Below are 13373 nucleotides of genomic sequence, written 5' to 3'. Positions count from 1 at the left end.
AATAAGATTATCAGAGAATGGAGTAAGAATAGTAGAATAAAAAAGTAGCTCCATCAGATTTGTTAACTGAAGCATTCTTGGCATTTCATATCTATGGAGTTTTGGACTTATTTCTGCACCCAGAAGACACTATTTTGGGTGAATTTGAGGTAAGTGTAGGCAGGTTTAAAAACTCCCAACTAGTTACTCCATAGAAGCTTCACCTATTACTTCCAGTCATTAGGAAGCTAAATTAATCCATGCTTTAATGAGACAGAGCATATTCCAAGTGTAAAGAATCAAACCACAGATTCAGAATTTCCAAAATGTGCTTTTAGAAAATACACCACAGATGGCAGAAATGGTAGACCTAACAGCTGGGCAGGTTATTAAAGACTGAAATTAGTGATTGGGGAACATTATATGCGCAAAGTGAAGACTGAGATGATTTTGCTTTGGACCAATGTTTGTCTGAACAGCCTAGAAAACAAATGGTTTAACGTGCCCACAAGCTTTATCTCTTTCTTTAATGGTTACCGTAGAGTCCTGAGGAATTATCTTTTCTAAAAGAGACCATTTCCTTGCTTGCTGCTGGCTTCTTCTCTTCTGTGGAAGGCTGGCTGTGACATGTTGGGTATCCTTGTATTCTATAGATTTGAATATTATGGTCCTGATGAAAAATAAGATGGTAGTGCATGGTGAAATAAAACACAGATGGTAAATATGCTGAAATTGTTATAGAATGTAAAGTAGAGATATTTAGAGTCTTTCCTTCACCTTAATCTTAAATTAAGTCCTGGAGATACCACATCTTGAACTTACTCATGGATGAAGGACAGTAACAGGAGGGAGAAAATTATTTTGTGATACCTCAACTCTCACCAAGGTGAAAGGAACATTCATTTTTTCTCCTTTCTAACACAACTCTGTAACATGTGTTTTAACAATAATTTATGATGCAGAGGCCCTTTGATTCTTAAGAAGCATAGCAATTTCATTCGCGGGTCATGGATATTGTTTACTTCTCATCTTGAATATTAAGTTCAAAATTGTTCTGAGGCAACTACTTTGATGACCCATTTCTAAACATTTGTGTCCTTCATTTCCTTCTTGATGGTACCTGAATAGTGTCTATCTTTCTTTTCCGTTAAATGTCTAAGATGTTCCCTGGATTTAAAATACATGCTAACACATACAAATATAATAAAAAAGGGAAAGGTTTCTTTATGTATGCAACTGCTTGAGTCTTCTCGAAAAGTCAGAAGGAGACCTCACAGTCTGAGATGTTTATGTTCTATGTCTCCTTTATGAAAGTGGGACTGGAGATATTTGCACAGGCATCTAGTTTTCTTTAAAGCCTGGAATACCTCTGACCCAGTGTGAATATAGACTGCAGGTCTCTTTACTCCCCCTTTACCACCTAACTGTGACACAGTAAGATTAGACTGGGAAGACAGAGAACAGGGTGGCTAGCAGACTTCGAAGGAAGGAGGTTGTGGGAAACAAATATTCATGACATTTCAACTGAAGAATTTTGGAAACATAACACTTTGAGAGGTGAGAGGAGAAAAATACTAATAAATGGCAGGAATATACAACTAAGTACAGAGATAAAAAAAAATCTGACACCAGAAAGTTTAACCATTAGATTTTTAAGACTTCTTTAGAAAGGTTTTATAATAAAGAGTGTTAAATATTAGTCCCTCTTTCTGGGCTGTTAAATACTGACTCATTGCTCACAAAAAGTGACCCCAGGAGGAGAAATTGGTATGGATGGTTCTTGTCAGGATCCAAAAGAAGTTTCCTTGGAGGGCCAGAAGGACACTCATGCCCACTTTGGGCCATTCAGAACACTAAGAGATGTGTGAACATAGGTTACTTCACAGAAGGGCTCCATCACCAGGACTTCTTCAGGAGTGCCTCCTAGGGATATGCACTGTTACCACTTACGAATTTAATATCTTGTGTTTACAATTTTGGTGATTTCTTGCCGAGTCCTAACCAATTGGATACTCTTGGGGACAGTGCTGGCGATAGGTAACAAATCCTGCTTCTGCCCTCCTCCTTCTCTCCCCTCTATTCTCTATCCTTGATCCTTCAGTGTCTCCTGGCAGGTCTGAGAACTCATATGGCAGGTGGCAGACACAGGGACATTACCTGGCTGTTCCAGAGTTTTCTAACTAACTCAACTAACTCATGGAAATTTCTGTTTCCATGGCTTCTGTGGCATCACCCACCTACACTGCCCCTTAGTCACACAGCAGAACCCTCACACGTTCCTTGCCAAGTGCTGAGCAAAGAGCATTTGAGAGCTGTGCCTCCAAGTATAACTGCATGGTTTTCATCAGTTGTAGCAAAGAAATGTGATTAGCAGTCAAAGATCCCTGAGAATGAACTTTGCTTTGCTATTTGTACCAACAATTAGCACTCTGTTAAATTAGCAGTTTTGGAAATAGGAAGACCTGAATCTTTTTTGTTGTATGGAGCAGTCTTAAGATTCTCATGGTAGCCAACTCCTTTTATTTCCCTGTGAGTAAAAATGTCTCTTTCCTATTTCTACTTCTAAATAAGGGGTACTTTTCCTTTCAGACAAGTTGGCGGTGGAGCGGGGGTAGGGCAATAAGACAAAGACAATCTTAATGCTAGGATTCTAGTCTTAACTCTGCCACTTACTATCTAAGTGACTTTAGTCAAGTCACTGAATCTCTCTGAGCTGAGGTGTTTTAAACCATAAAACGAGATAATATCAGCCTTATCTACTTCATAGGCTCAAACAAGATAATGTGAAAACCATGAAATGTTCTTTGAGTGTATAGCATTGTAAGTCTCCAAGGAAAGGTCATGGATGTCAACGAGAACTGAAAGATGACTTAGTCTCTGAATAATTTTCCATAAATAGACATGCTGGTCTAAGAGCTGACTACCATATAAAATGTATTCACTGACAGATAAAGTAAAATTTTGCTCCCAATAAAGTCTTCAGAAATATTCTGAGCGCATGATAATGGTCAGTCCTAAAGATACCGCCAGATCGGGGTGGAGGCTCTGAGGAAACTTAAGTAAGGCATTGTAAGCCACCTGGAACTTTTCAAAACAGGGTGGGGGGGAGTGGAAGGGGGGAGGAGGACGAGGAGGAGGAGGAGGAGGAGACAAAGAAGACTACTATGAAGAAGCAGCAGCAGCCACTGCAGCTGCGCTGCCACCTATCAAAGAATCTTCTACATAGGGGAACCAATGAACAAATTGTGACCATGGTAGTTAAACAAAATAAGAACTGAAGAAAACCAACAAAGGCTAAAAGCCTTTGCCAAAATGATGTTATCCAATATCCAATAAGAGGATTAAAAACATCCTCCCTCAACCAAACCAAACAAGAAATCCTTGTTTTTATATATAATAACATGTCCCATTTCCAACCCATATCTGGTATAATTCTTTCCTGGCTACAGAAATGAAAGGTAATTGAATTGTAGAAGTGCTAGTGGTAATGTCTGTGGTAGATTTCAGATTCTATCCTTTGCATTTCAACTACACTCTGCTCAGTGTTATATCGACTGGAGGAAATGGGTCCCAGTAAAGGTAGACCTCTGAGAGAGGAATGGTATCTGGGGTTCAAGGCTGGATTCTCCAGTACTCTGCAATTAAAAGACCGTAGATTTAGATTTGGTTCTGTGGTTGATTACAAGGTGAATTTTGATAACTGGTCTCTACAGACTTCAGTTGCTCTAAAATGAGGTGTTTGGAAGAAATATCTTTATATTCCCAAAACTAACAAGTTTCTCCTCTCTCAGCGTGTAATTTCATGCTCCACGTGAAAATCTACTGCTCTTGGCCTTTTGATGAGATAATGTTCCATTGTCTCAATCAAGACCAATATCCTAGAAGATAGAAGTGTCTGAGAAGAAAGCTTCTCAGAAGAACAGGGAGGTTGTGGCCATCATATTTTTAGGAAGTTGGAAGCTCAAGGGTAATGAAGCTACAAAAATAGTGAGTAAAAGTAGACTTGTAAAAGAGTAGGTGACATTCAGAAAAATAGAAGATGATGATTAGAGAAAATCTGTAGAGAGACAAGCTGAAAGAAATTGGGCCAGCTGAGCAATCTAAGGAAAACGGAAAGGTTGGTATGCAGATGTGGGTTTTAGGGGGCACTACGAAAGGCCAGCAGGCTGTGTGGAGTGGTAAAATTAGACCATTTCTGCCAGTAGGGTCAGAATACTAACAAGTTAGGGATCAGGTGGCTCTAGCTTTATTCTTAAACCAAAGAATAATCCTAAGGCCTACTCATAAAAAAAGAACAAGAGAACATATAAATAGATCAGTTATGGACTAGAGCAGCAAAGTATGTAAACTAGAAAGAATACTGACCAAAAGGAATTTTTGACCACAAAAAATCACGTGTCATCAGCTCTTTGGGGAACAGTTTAAACACAACCATCAATAAAATAGAAAGCCACTGAGATCTTCCTCAACTACTTGGCTGTTAATATCATGAAAAAGATGAGGCAATGTAGAAAGTGACTGGTTAAATGATACAGGGTCATTTATCAACTGAATAGCAGAGGTCAGGGTTCCTAATCCTCTCTCATTGCCATTTAAGAGAGAGAAAACTATAGAGCATCTGCAGTCTCTTTAACCAGAAAAATTTCTGTTATGCTATTAATAATTTGTTGGTCATAGAAACTAAAATGTATTGGTATAGTTGAAGAATGTTTTCTGAGTATTTGAAGTGACTCTGGATTCTAATTGCTCTTACTTATCCACCAGCAAGGATAGCATGAGAATATAGGGCACAAAGGGAAGATGTGATATTTCCTTGTTTCCCATTCTTAGAAAGTTGATCATACAACAGGTAAGATAAAAACTGATGCATCCAAAAGCAACATAAATATTAAACAGAAAATTAATGGCTATAGAATATATGAAAACAATTCATATTCTGGTGGCTTTTATATACCTACAAATTATTTTAGTCTTCTTGTTTTTCTGCAGAGACGGCAAATTTGCAATACTGTTACTTACCTTTAAGTTGACTGCCTATTGCTTCTGTAACTCAGATGTCTTATTTTTCTTGGTCCCTGCAAACCTCCCCCCAAAAGGAGAGAGATTGAGAATCCAATATTCCAAACACTGATTTTTCACATTAAAACAAATCCTGGAATAAACTATAAAAAAGGAATTTTTTTCTTTGAAGAAGAAATCTAAAGTTTAAAGACATTATTTAATGGTAATTTTAAACAAGGGGTTTAAAAACCACTTGAAGAGTATTGTGTGATCATTAAGTCCAAGTTTTCAGTGAATCATTTTAAAAGGAAACCTATATTTCAAGACTTAATTGATCAAAATTTTATTGACAGAAAAATATTTTTCATCTTTATTTTTCAGTTGAAATCTATTTCAACTTTATTCAGATGGAAGAAATATCCATCCGAAAGATTTATTTTTAAAAACTGAGATTGCAGGGTAATTTTACCAGCCTGTAATATTCCTCCGATTCTATATTTTCTACACTCACAGCTGCCATAGTGATGAAGTAGCTAGTGGAGGGAGGGACAGAAATCAGGCTGCATCAGGAGGCAGGCAGGCATGGGATGGCGTGTGGACAGAAGCAGCTGACACTTGTTCTGCCAGATTAGCTAACGACACCCCGGTGATGAACGAGGTGACAGATATGGTAGCCTCCCTCATTTCTATATACTTAAGCAGCCATTGAAAGTCACTTTGTTTAATTTCTACACAGAAAATGAGAGTATCAAACCGAAATAGTACTCAAGTTGAATAATACCAAGTACAAATTAGTTCTAGCCCAGAAATGAGATGTTCTTTTATTCCTGTAAAATAAAAGATAAGAAGGCAAAACAATTTTCGAAATACAGACAATAATGAGCTCCTCTGGAAAAAACAACTACAGGAAAGCTACTCAGTCATACCTAACCCTTTCTTTTTCTCTGAAAGTTCAGAAGAATGATCAAGTTAAATTGCCAGTATTTGATTACAAAGAAACAATATCCAGAGGCTGGATGTGAAAATGTGATCTGAAAGAAAGAGGAACAAAAATGAAGGCTGTTTCTGGTTAACACAGCGGTTCTCTTAGTCACTGATAGGTTCCTGAATACAATGAGTCAGCATGCCATTTGGCTCATCACAGTGAAAACTTTTTGAACAGTAAGTTATGGGCCTGGAGAATGAATAGGTTTCTAAGATGTCTTCCATACCAGAGACAGTGGCCCAGATGTAAGAATCTAGCTCATCACTTTGCATCTTCTGAAGCAATTTGTTGGCATGAAACAAACCTTGTAGATATTTTATGTATGTCCTTCCAAACTGAGTACCCTGAGGATGGAGGTTTTGAATTGCACCCTGAAAACTTGTTCTTCAGCCAACAAAATACTGTATTTTAGAGCTAACCATATTCATTAAAAAATTCCATCTCTAATTTCTTGAAATTTAATGACAGAGTTATCAGTAGCAGTGGTGTTTATTTCAATTTCGGTGAGTGATGGCAATTTCTTGATGCTTATTTGAGCCTTAAGGATTCAGCCTTAGTAACTTTTTTTAATGTTTACTTATTTTGAGAGAGAGAGAGAGAGAGAGAGAGAGAGAGAGAGAGACAGAGACAGACACAGAGAACATGTGTGCAACCAGGAGACGGATGGAAAGAGAGAGACAGAGAGAATCCCAAGCTGGCTCCTACATTGTCAGCACAGAGCCCAACTTTGGGCTTGAGATCATGACCTGAGCTGAAGTCAGTAGTCAGATACTCATCCAACTAAGCCACCTAGGTGTCCCCTAGTAAATTTACTCTTACAATACTCTGACTTCCTGAAATAGTACTTCTTACTTGTGTGGAAAAATGATTCACTAATGATTTTTTTCCATAAGTGAGATTATAATCTTTCATAACTAAAGGTACATTACTTTAAAGTCCTTCTGTTTTATAATGTTGAATTGTTTTGAGATAACAGATCTAGTCATAAAGTTACCCAATCATTCTATCATTAGGACTAATATATTAGAATTCTTTGTATGATCATTAAAAAAAGCCCTTTATTTCACCTGTAAGAAGAGACATATAAATGGTTTTATTTGTCTACTATTTAGAAAAATGTCCTGTAGCAATATGGTGATGTTATAGTACAAATTTTCTGAAAGCAAGCAACAGAAAAGAAAAATCATTACCTTTGAGTACATGATGTGATATAATTTTCCTTTATAAAAAAGTTCTTGATTTTTCGATGCTGTTTTTTTGATAACAAAAATTGGACAGAAACCTTTGATAGTTTTCAGTGTTCCTGCACCTAATTATTTTCTACTGTCTAAGCGTAAGAGGTCCAAGTAATTGGCCTTTGCTATTCTAAAGGATTCTAAAAGATAGATTTTTTCCCTATATATAAGTTCATATAATTTCTAATTGTCTTGTTGATTAGTACTGTGCATATTAGTATTGTGTGTATATATATAAACACACACACAGTATACACAGTATAGTCACATAAAAATGTTAAGAATCACAGAGATGTGACATTCAACATTCCAAATTCTTAATCCGATAAATGTAAATAATGCGATACAAGTATAAACATCAATAAGGAGAACAAAGAACTTATGTGGAGGATACTTAAAGATAATTTCTTTTTAACTTGTATTTTTTCCTTTGTTATTGTTATGGATTGGAAATATGTTCTTATCGGGAAAAAATACTTTGATCCCAGCACAGACAAGCCAGACCTATTGAACTGTAATGAGTACTTGCCTACGGTCCAACTAAAGTAAATTTCTATAAATGTGATCTTAAGATATACAGAGCTTACAGTGGTGAGATTTAAAATGTTTAATTTCTATAAATGTGATCTTAAGATATACAGAGCTTACAGTGGTGAGATTTAAAATGTTTAATGTTTATTTTCTTTCTTTTTATTTATTTATTTATTTATTTTTTCAATATTTTATTGTCAAGTTGTTTTCCATACAACACCCAGTGCTCTTCCCCATAATGGAGAACCAGGGGGAGCGGAGGAGGGACAGAAAGTTGGGGAGAGAGAGGGATACAAAACTTGAGAGACTATTGAATGCTGAAAATGAACTGAGAGTTGAAGGGGAAGGGGGAGGAGGGAAAAGAGGTCATTTATTTTCTAACTGATTGGCTTTTATAGTGTGGCTGTGCCATCTTGAGAAACAAAGGAACATTGTTATCATCATTATTATTACTGTAATAACATTTGTCTGGGAGCCAGTTGCAACTACAGAGTCTACAATTAAAATGAATCCCACTACAGGGTGCAATATGGATCACAGATGATAGGCAAAATGTATCAGACAGTGTGCAAATAAAGTACATCAAATCACACACACGGCACTGCCTGCTTAAAACAATGTCTCTAGGATACTATCTTCATACTAATTCCTGCCAATTAACTGAGTTACAGAAGAAGACTGACAGAGTTGTCCACATTCTGTGAGGTTATCCAGCAAAAAGAATGCAAATTGTCTCTAGGCCTAGGAGAAACAGTGGCAGCACAATGCAAACACATCTGCTTTGTCAAAGGTTAACCTTCCTAGGAGCCTTCATGCCGCCCTCATGTCTTGCCTCTGTGTGCTAATTGCTCCAAGGCCATACCATATTCTATCAGAAATGCCTTTCTTCTTCATTTTTTCAATTTTTATTGTGAAAAATTTGAAACATGAAAGCATAATACAACTAAATCTGTGTATCTATCACCCAGATTCACTAGTTTGCATTCTCTCTCTATGCTTATATCACCAAACCATTGAAAAGTTAAGATTCTGTATGAATCTAAGAACAACCACTAAAACCACAACACAAGCAACACAATTAATGACATAAGGAAAGAACAATGACTTGTCAGCATCTAATGTTAGTTCTGTTTTTAAATGTACCTAATTGTCTTAAAAATATCTTTTCTGGCTGTGACTTCTGTTTTCTTTTTAACCAACAAATTTTTAAGTGAAATTAAATGGTGGTGAGGTCGTATAGGCCATCTGGTTTAGACACAACTTAACAAGGGCTTGAACAAAATTATTTCTCTCTCATTGAGCATGGAGATGTGCTGACCCAGGGCACTGAATGTGGCTCTTCCATCCCAGCATCCAACACACAGCTTCATCTCTGGTCTGAAAGATGGCAGCTGCAGCCCTTGTATCACAGGCCGCAGGAGACACCGAGAAGTACAACTCCAAGGGCATAATCCAGAGGTTGCATACATGATTTCTGTTCACATTCCGTTATGCAGAACACAGATACATGGTCCCATATAACTGCAGCAGAGGCTGAGACAAAGGGGCTTTATTCTTGGTGGCCATGGGTCGAAGTTTTCCTGGACTTAGACATCTTGTATCCGAATGATGGTTTAGGGGCCACAATTAGCCATTTCTGCCAGAGATACTCCTGGACATGAACATCTATGGACATGGACATCTATGATGAACTATATTAAAATTAAGTCCTTATACATTGCAATATAATGATAGGCCTAGATTTATTTCAGGTAAGACTATTTTTCTCCTATACTGAATAAGCTTTGTTAATACTCATTTTGAATTCATCAGTCTATTTTTTAAGATTTCCTTTCTCTTTCCTTGCCAGGATATAAGCTGTCAGTGCTCATTATTGTAACTAACTGTGCTTACTTTCCTTTCTAATTTTCCTTTATTGTTGTCATCAAGTTTCTAAAAAAGTATTTTATCTATGTATAACATACTTTTATTTAAATATAATTAACATACAGAAAAGTTCACAAGTCATAATTGCGAGCATGGTGAAAACAGTGAGAAAGCGGTGATCCACGTAAATACTGTTCAGATCAAGAAGTGGAGCATTGTTTGTATTCTAGAAGCAAACTGCTTGTGCAGTCTCCAAGTACACTCCTCTCTTTCTCCCAGAGACAACTCTTCTGATCTTTAACATCATGGTTTAATTTTGTATATTTTTGAATTTTATATAAATGGAATCACACAACATGTAGTCCTTCTTGTCTGGCATCTTTTGCCCAATATTATGCTTAGGAAGTTTACTAATGTGAACTTGTTCATGTGGCAATAGTTCATCCACTTTCATTGCTTATGGGATTGTATTAACAGATCATAATTTATTCATTATATTGTTGATGAATAATTGGACTGCTTCTTAGTTTCTGACTATTACAAATGTAGTTGCTATGATCATTATTGTATTTTTTGTATACATATGTATATATTTGTCAGGCATATGTAATTCCTGGGGATGGAATTGTTAGATTATAAAGTAATGGGATACTTGATATCCAGATTTTTTTTTGTCTTGTTGCACTCAGATTTTTAGTGTAATGTTGAACAAAAGTTGTCACAGAGAGAATTCTTGTCTTTATCTTGATCTCAAGGATTTCTTAACTTCACCATTAGGTATGGCAATTTGCTTTAGGATTTTTATACATAACATTTGTCAGACTGAGAAAATTCTTTCTAGTCCTAATTTTCTAAGGTTCTTTCTTCCTGGGTGGGCATTTAATTTTATCAAATGTTTTTTCTATATCTTTGAGATGGTTATATAATTTTCCTCTTTATTCTGTTAATATAGTAAGGTTATGGGGCACCTGGGTGGCTTAGTCAGGTGGGCAACTGCCTTTGGCTTAGGTCATGATCTCATGGTTCATGGGTTCAAGCCCTGTGTCAGGCTCTGTGCTGACAGCTCAAAGCCTAAAGTCTGCTTCAGATTCTGTGATTCCCTCTCTTTCTGCCCCTCTCCTGCTCATCTCTGTCTCTCTCTCAAAAATAAACACTAAATAAATTTTTAAAAATATATAAAATGTGAGGTTACTTGATTAATTTTCAAAGCTCAAACCAACCTTGTATTTCTAAAATAAACCCACTTTGTTTGTGATGTATTATCCCCCAATACTCCATATATCAAAGAAGATATCACATAGGAAATTAGAATATATTTTGAACTGAAGGATAATGAAACTGTGACATATTTGCATCCTTGATTTACTAATGATTAATATAAATTGTACTTTTTACAACTTACTGGACAAAACATGTAATTTAGAGTACTTTAACTCCATTTAATCCCTGCCCAAATTATGTGTTATTGCTGTTGTTATAAGTTAAATTGTGTCCCACAAAAAGATATGTTGAAGTCCTTACCTGAGGAACCTGTGCATATGAACTTATTTGGAAATAGGGTCCTTACAAATGTAGTGAAGTAAGATGAGGTCATATTAGATTAGGGAGGACCCTAACCCAATAATTGATGTCCTCATAAAAAGAGAGAAATGTGGACACAGATACCTAGGAGAGAAGGCCATTAAAAAGTCATCTGCAAGCCAAGGACCACCAAAGATTGCCAGTTAAGAAGAGGGGTGGAAGGAGGATTCTCCAGAGTCTTTAGAGAGTATAGCCTTTATGAACACTGTGATTTCAGACTTCTGGTCTCTAGAATTGTGAGAGAAAATATTTCTGTTGCTTTAAGCCTCTAAGTTTCTGGTACTATGTTACAGTAGCCCTAGAAAACTAACACAGTTGTCATGTATTTAAATTCTATATAAATTTTAACCCCTGCAAGACAATTGGTATTGTTTTGTATAATGAATATTCATATGGTTATCTATGTTTGACTCTCTCCATTTTTCTACATTTCTTCCTTCATCTCTGTACATTCTTCTAGGATTGCTTGCTTTCTTCTTGAAGTACTTCTATCAGTATTTCCTTACTGTGGGATTGCTGTTGATGAATTCTCTTAGTTTTGTTTACCTGAAAATGCCTTTATTTTACCTTAACTTTCTGACATATACTTTGCTAGGTATAGAACTCTAGGTTAGTAGTTCTTTTAGCATATAACACATTGACAATATCATTCCATCATCTTCTGATTTCTGTTATTTGGTTTTCTGAAGTTTTATTATAATATACATTGGTGTTGTTCCCTTTGGATTTGTGCTGCTTGGGATTTAATTTTCATGATTGTGTGATTTGGTGCCTTTTGCCAATTTTTGACAATTTTTTTCACTATTTATTTATATATTATTTCTGCCCCAATCTTTCTTATCTTTTCCTTGTGGGACTCAAATTACAACTTTATTACACCTACTTTTTCCTTTCCTTTACTTTCCTCCCCCAATTCTTTCCTAGCCTTTAAAACATTTTCTACTTCACAATATTTTCAGCATTGCTTCTAAAATTTTCTTTAAAACACATATCTAAATCTATGAGATGCTTGCTGGAATTGTCTCCATTTCTGTCTGTAGTTTAGCAAATATGTATTAAGCAACTATTATGGGTCATGCTCTGAGCTTAGTGCAGGACACAAAAACAGCTATTTCTATCCTTCTAGAGGTTATAGCCCAGCAATAAAGAGAATTTATAGTAGAGTGCTATAATGGCTTTGTATGATAAGGGAAGTATCGGATGTTAAGAGAATACATATAAGGAACATAAAACTCATTTGGTGGAGGCCAGAAGATGGGCTTTTTGGAGGTAATTACATGTAAGTGGAAATGTTAAGAGTGAATAAGATTTATCCATGTGAAGAGAGGGGTGACAACTTGTGAAGGCCTAGAGGTGGTTATGGTATGCTGGAGTAACTGAAGGAACTTCAAGATGGCTGAGGCATAGACGCAAGACAAATGTTTGAGAGAGGCTGGGCCAGGCTACGGATACTTCAACAATTTCATGAGTTTGAACTTCATCATGAGGACAATGGGGAAGAAAATGAAAATATTTAAGTAAGAAAAGTGAAGAGGTTAATCTGTGATAGGTGGGAGTTGAGACAAAAAAAGGGATAGAGAAAGATTCTCAGATTCTGGGGTTCTGAATGGCATTTGCTGAGATGAGGGGAAAAGTGGAATGACAAACTTTGAGTGAGAGATGAGGATGAGAAAAATTTTAGAAACATTGGGAATGAGACACTCATGGGGCATCTAGGACATTAGGTAATTGGCCTCATGAGTTGAGTTCAGAATAGAGGATTGGGCTAAGATATAAATTTTGGAATCTTTCATATTCCTTATCATTTCTGATATAGTTTTCAAAGTTCTCTTTCAAAAATAGGTCTACCTGTGGGAAGCTGCAAAGATCAGCTGCTTGGCAGTTTACTGGCAGGAAATGTCACTCCCTGAGGGAAGTTACCTGAATTACAAAAATAGGTAGGGAAGTGCCACTCCCTGTCAGGGGAAGCCAGACGAACAAAGATCAACAGCCTACAGGCAGGGTGGTGTTGGCCATCAGGCAAAAGCTGTGCTAAAAACTTTAGTTTGGTTCCTCCTTTGCCTAGCCTTAATCAATTGACTCCGTATCCTAGCAACCAACCTAGGTCAGCTGCTTCACTTCCCGCCCTATACCTTATTTAAGGTGTGGATTTTTTCTCAATAAAGAGAGGCTTGATCAGAAACCTTGTCTTGCCT

At 36.6% G+C, this 13373-nt stretch overlaps 1 protein-coding gene across 2 annotated transcripts in view; it reads right to left on the bottom strand.

Moving 5' to 3' along the window:
- Positions 1–290: 290 nt before the first annotated feature.
- LMNTD1 (lamin tail domain containing 1) overlaps positions 291–13373 on the bottom strand; it is a 147658-nt gene continuing 134575 nt past the window's right edge. For both annotated transcript variants that reach the window (XM_029955825.1, XM_029955826.1), the window contains 3 exons: positions 5907–6011; positions 4999–5054; positions 291–649 (listed from right to left, as the gene is read on the bottom strand). In XM_029955825.1, coding sequence (XP_029811685.1) covers positions 5907–6011 — 105 coding nt within the window. In that variant the 3' untranslated portion in view covers positions 291–649; positions 4999–5054. The remainder of the gene's footprint in view (positions 650–4998; positions 5055–5906; positions 6012–13373) is intronic.

Source organism: Suricata suricatta, chromosome 10, assembly GCF_006229205.1.
Source record: "Suricata suricatta isolate VVHF042 chromosome 10, meerkat_22Aug2017_6uvM2_HiC, whole genome shotgun sequence".
Taxonomy (NCBI): Eukaryota; Metazoa; Chordata; class Mammalia; order Carnivora; family Herpestidae; genus Suricata; species Suricata suricatta.
Note: the sequence above shows the minus strand (reverse complement) of the source record. Positions and strands in the feature narration are given on the sequence as shown.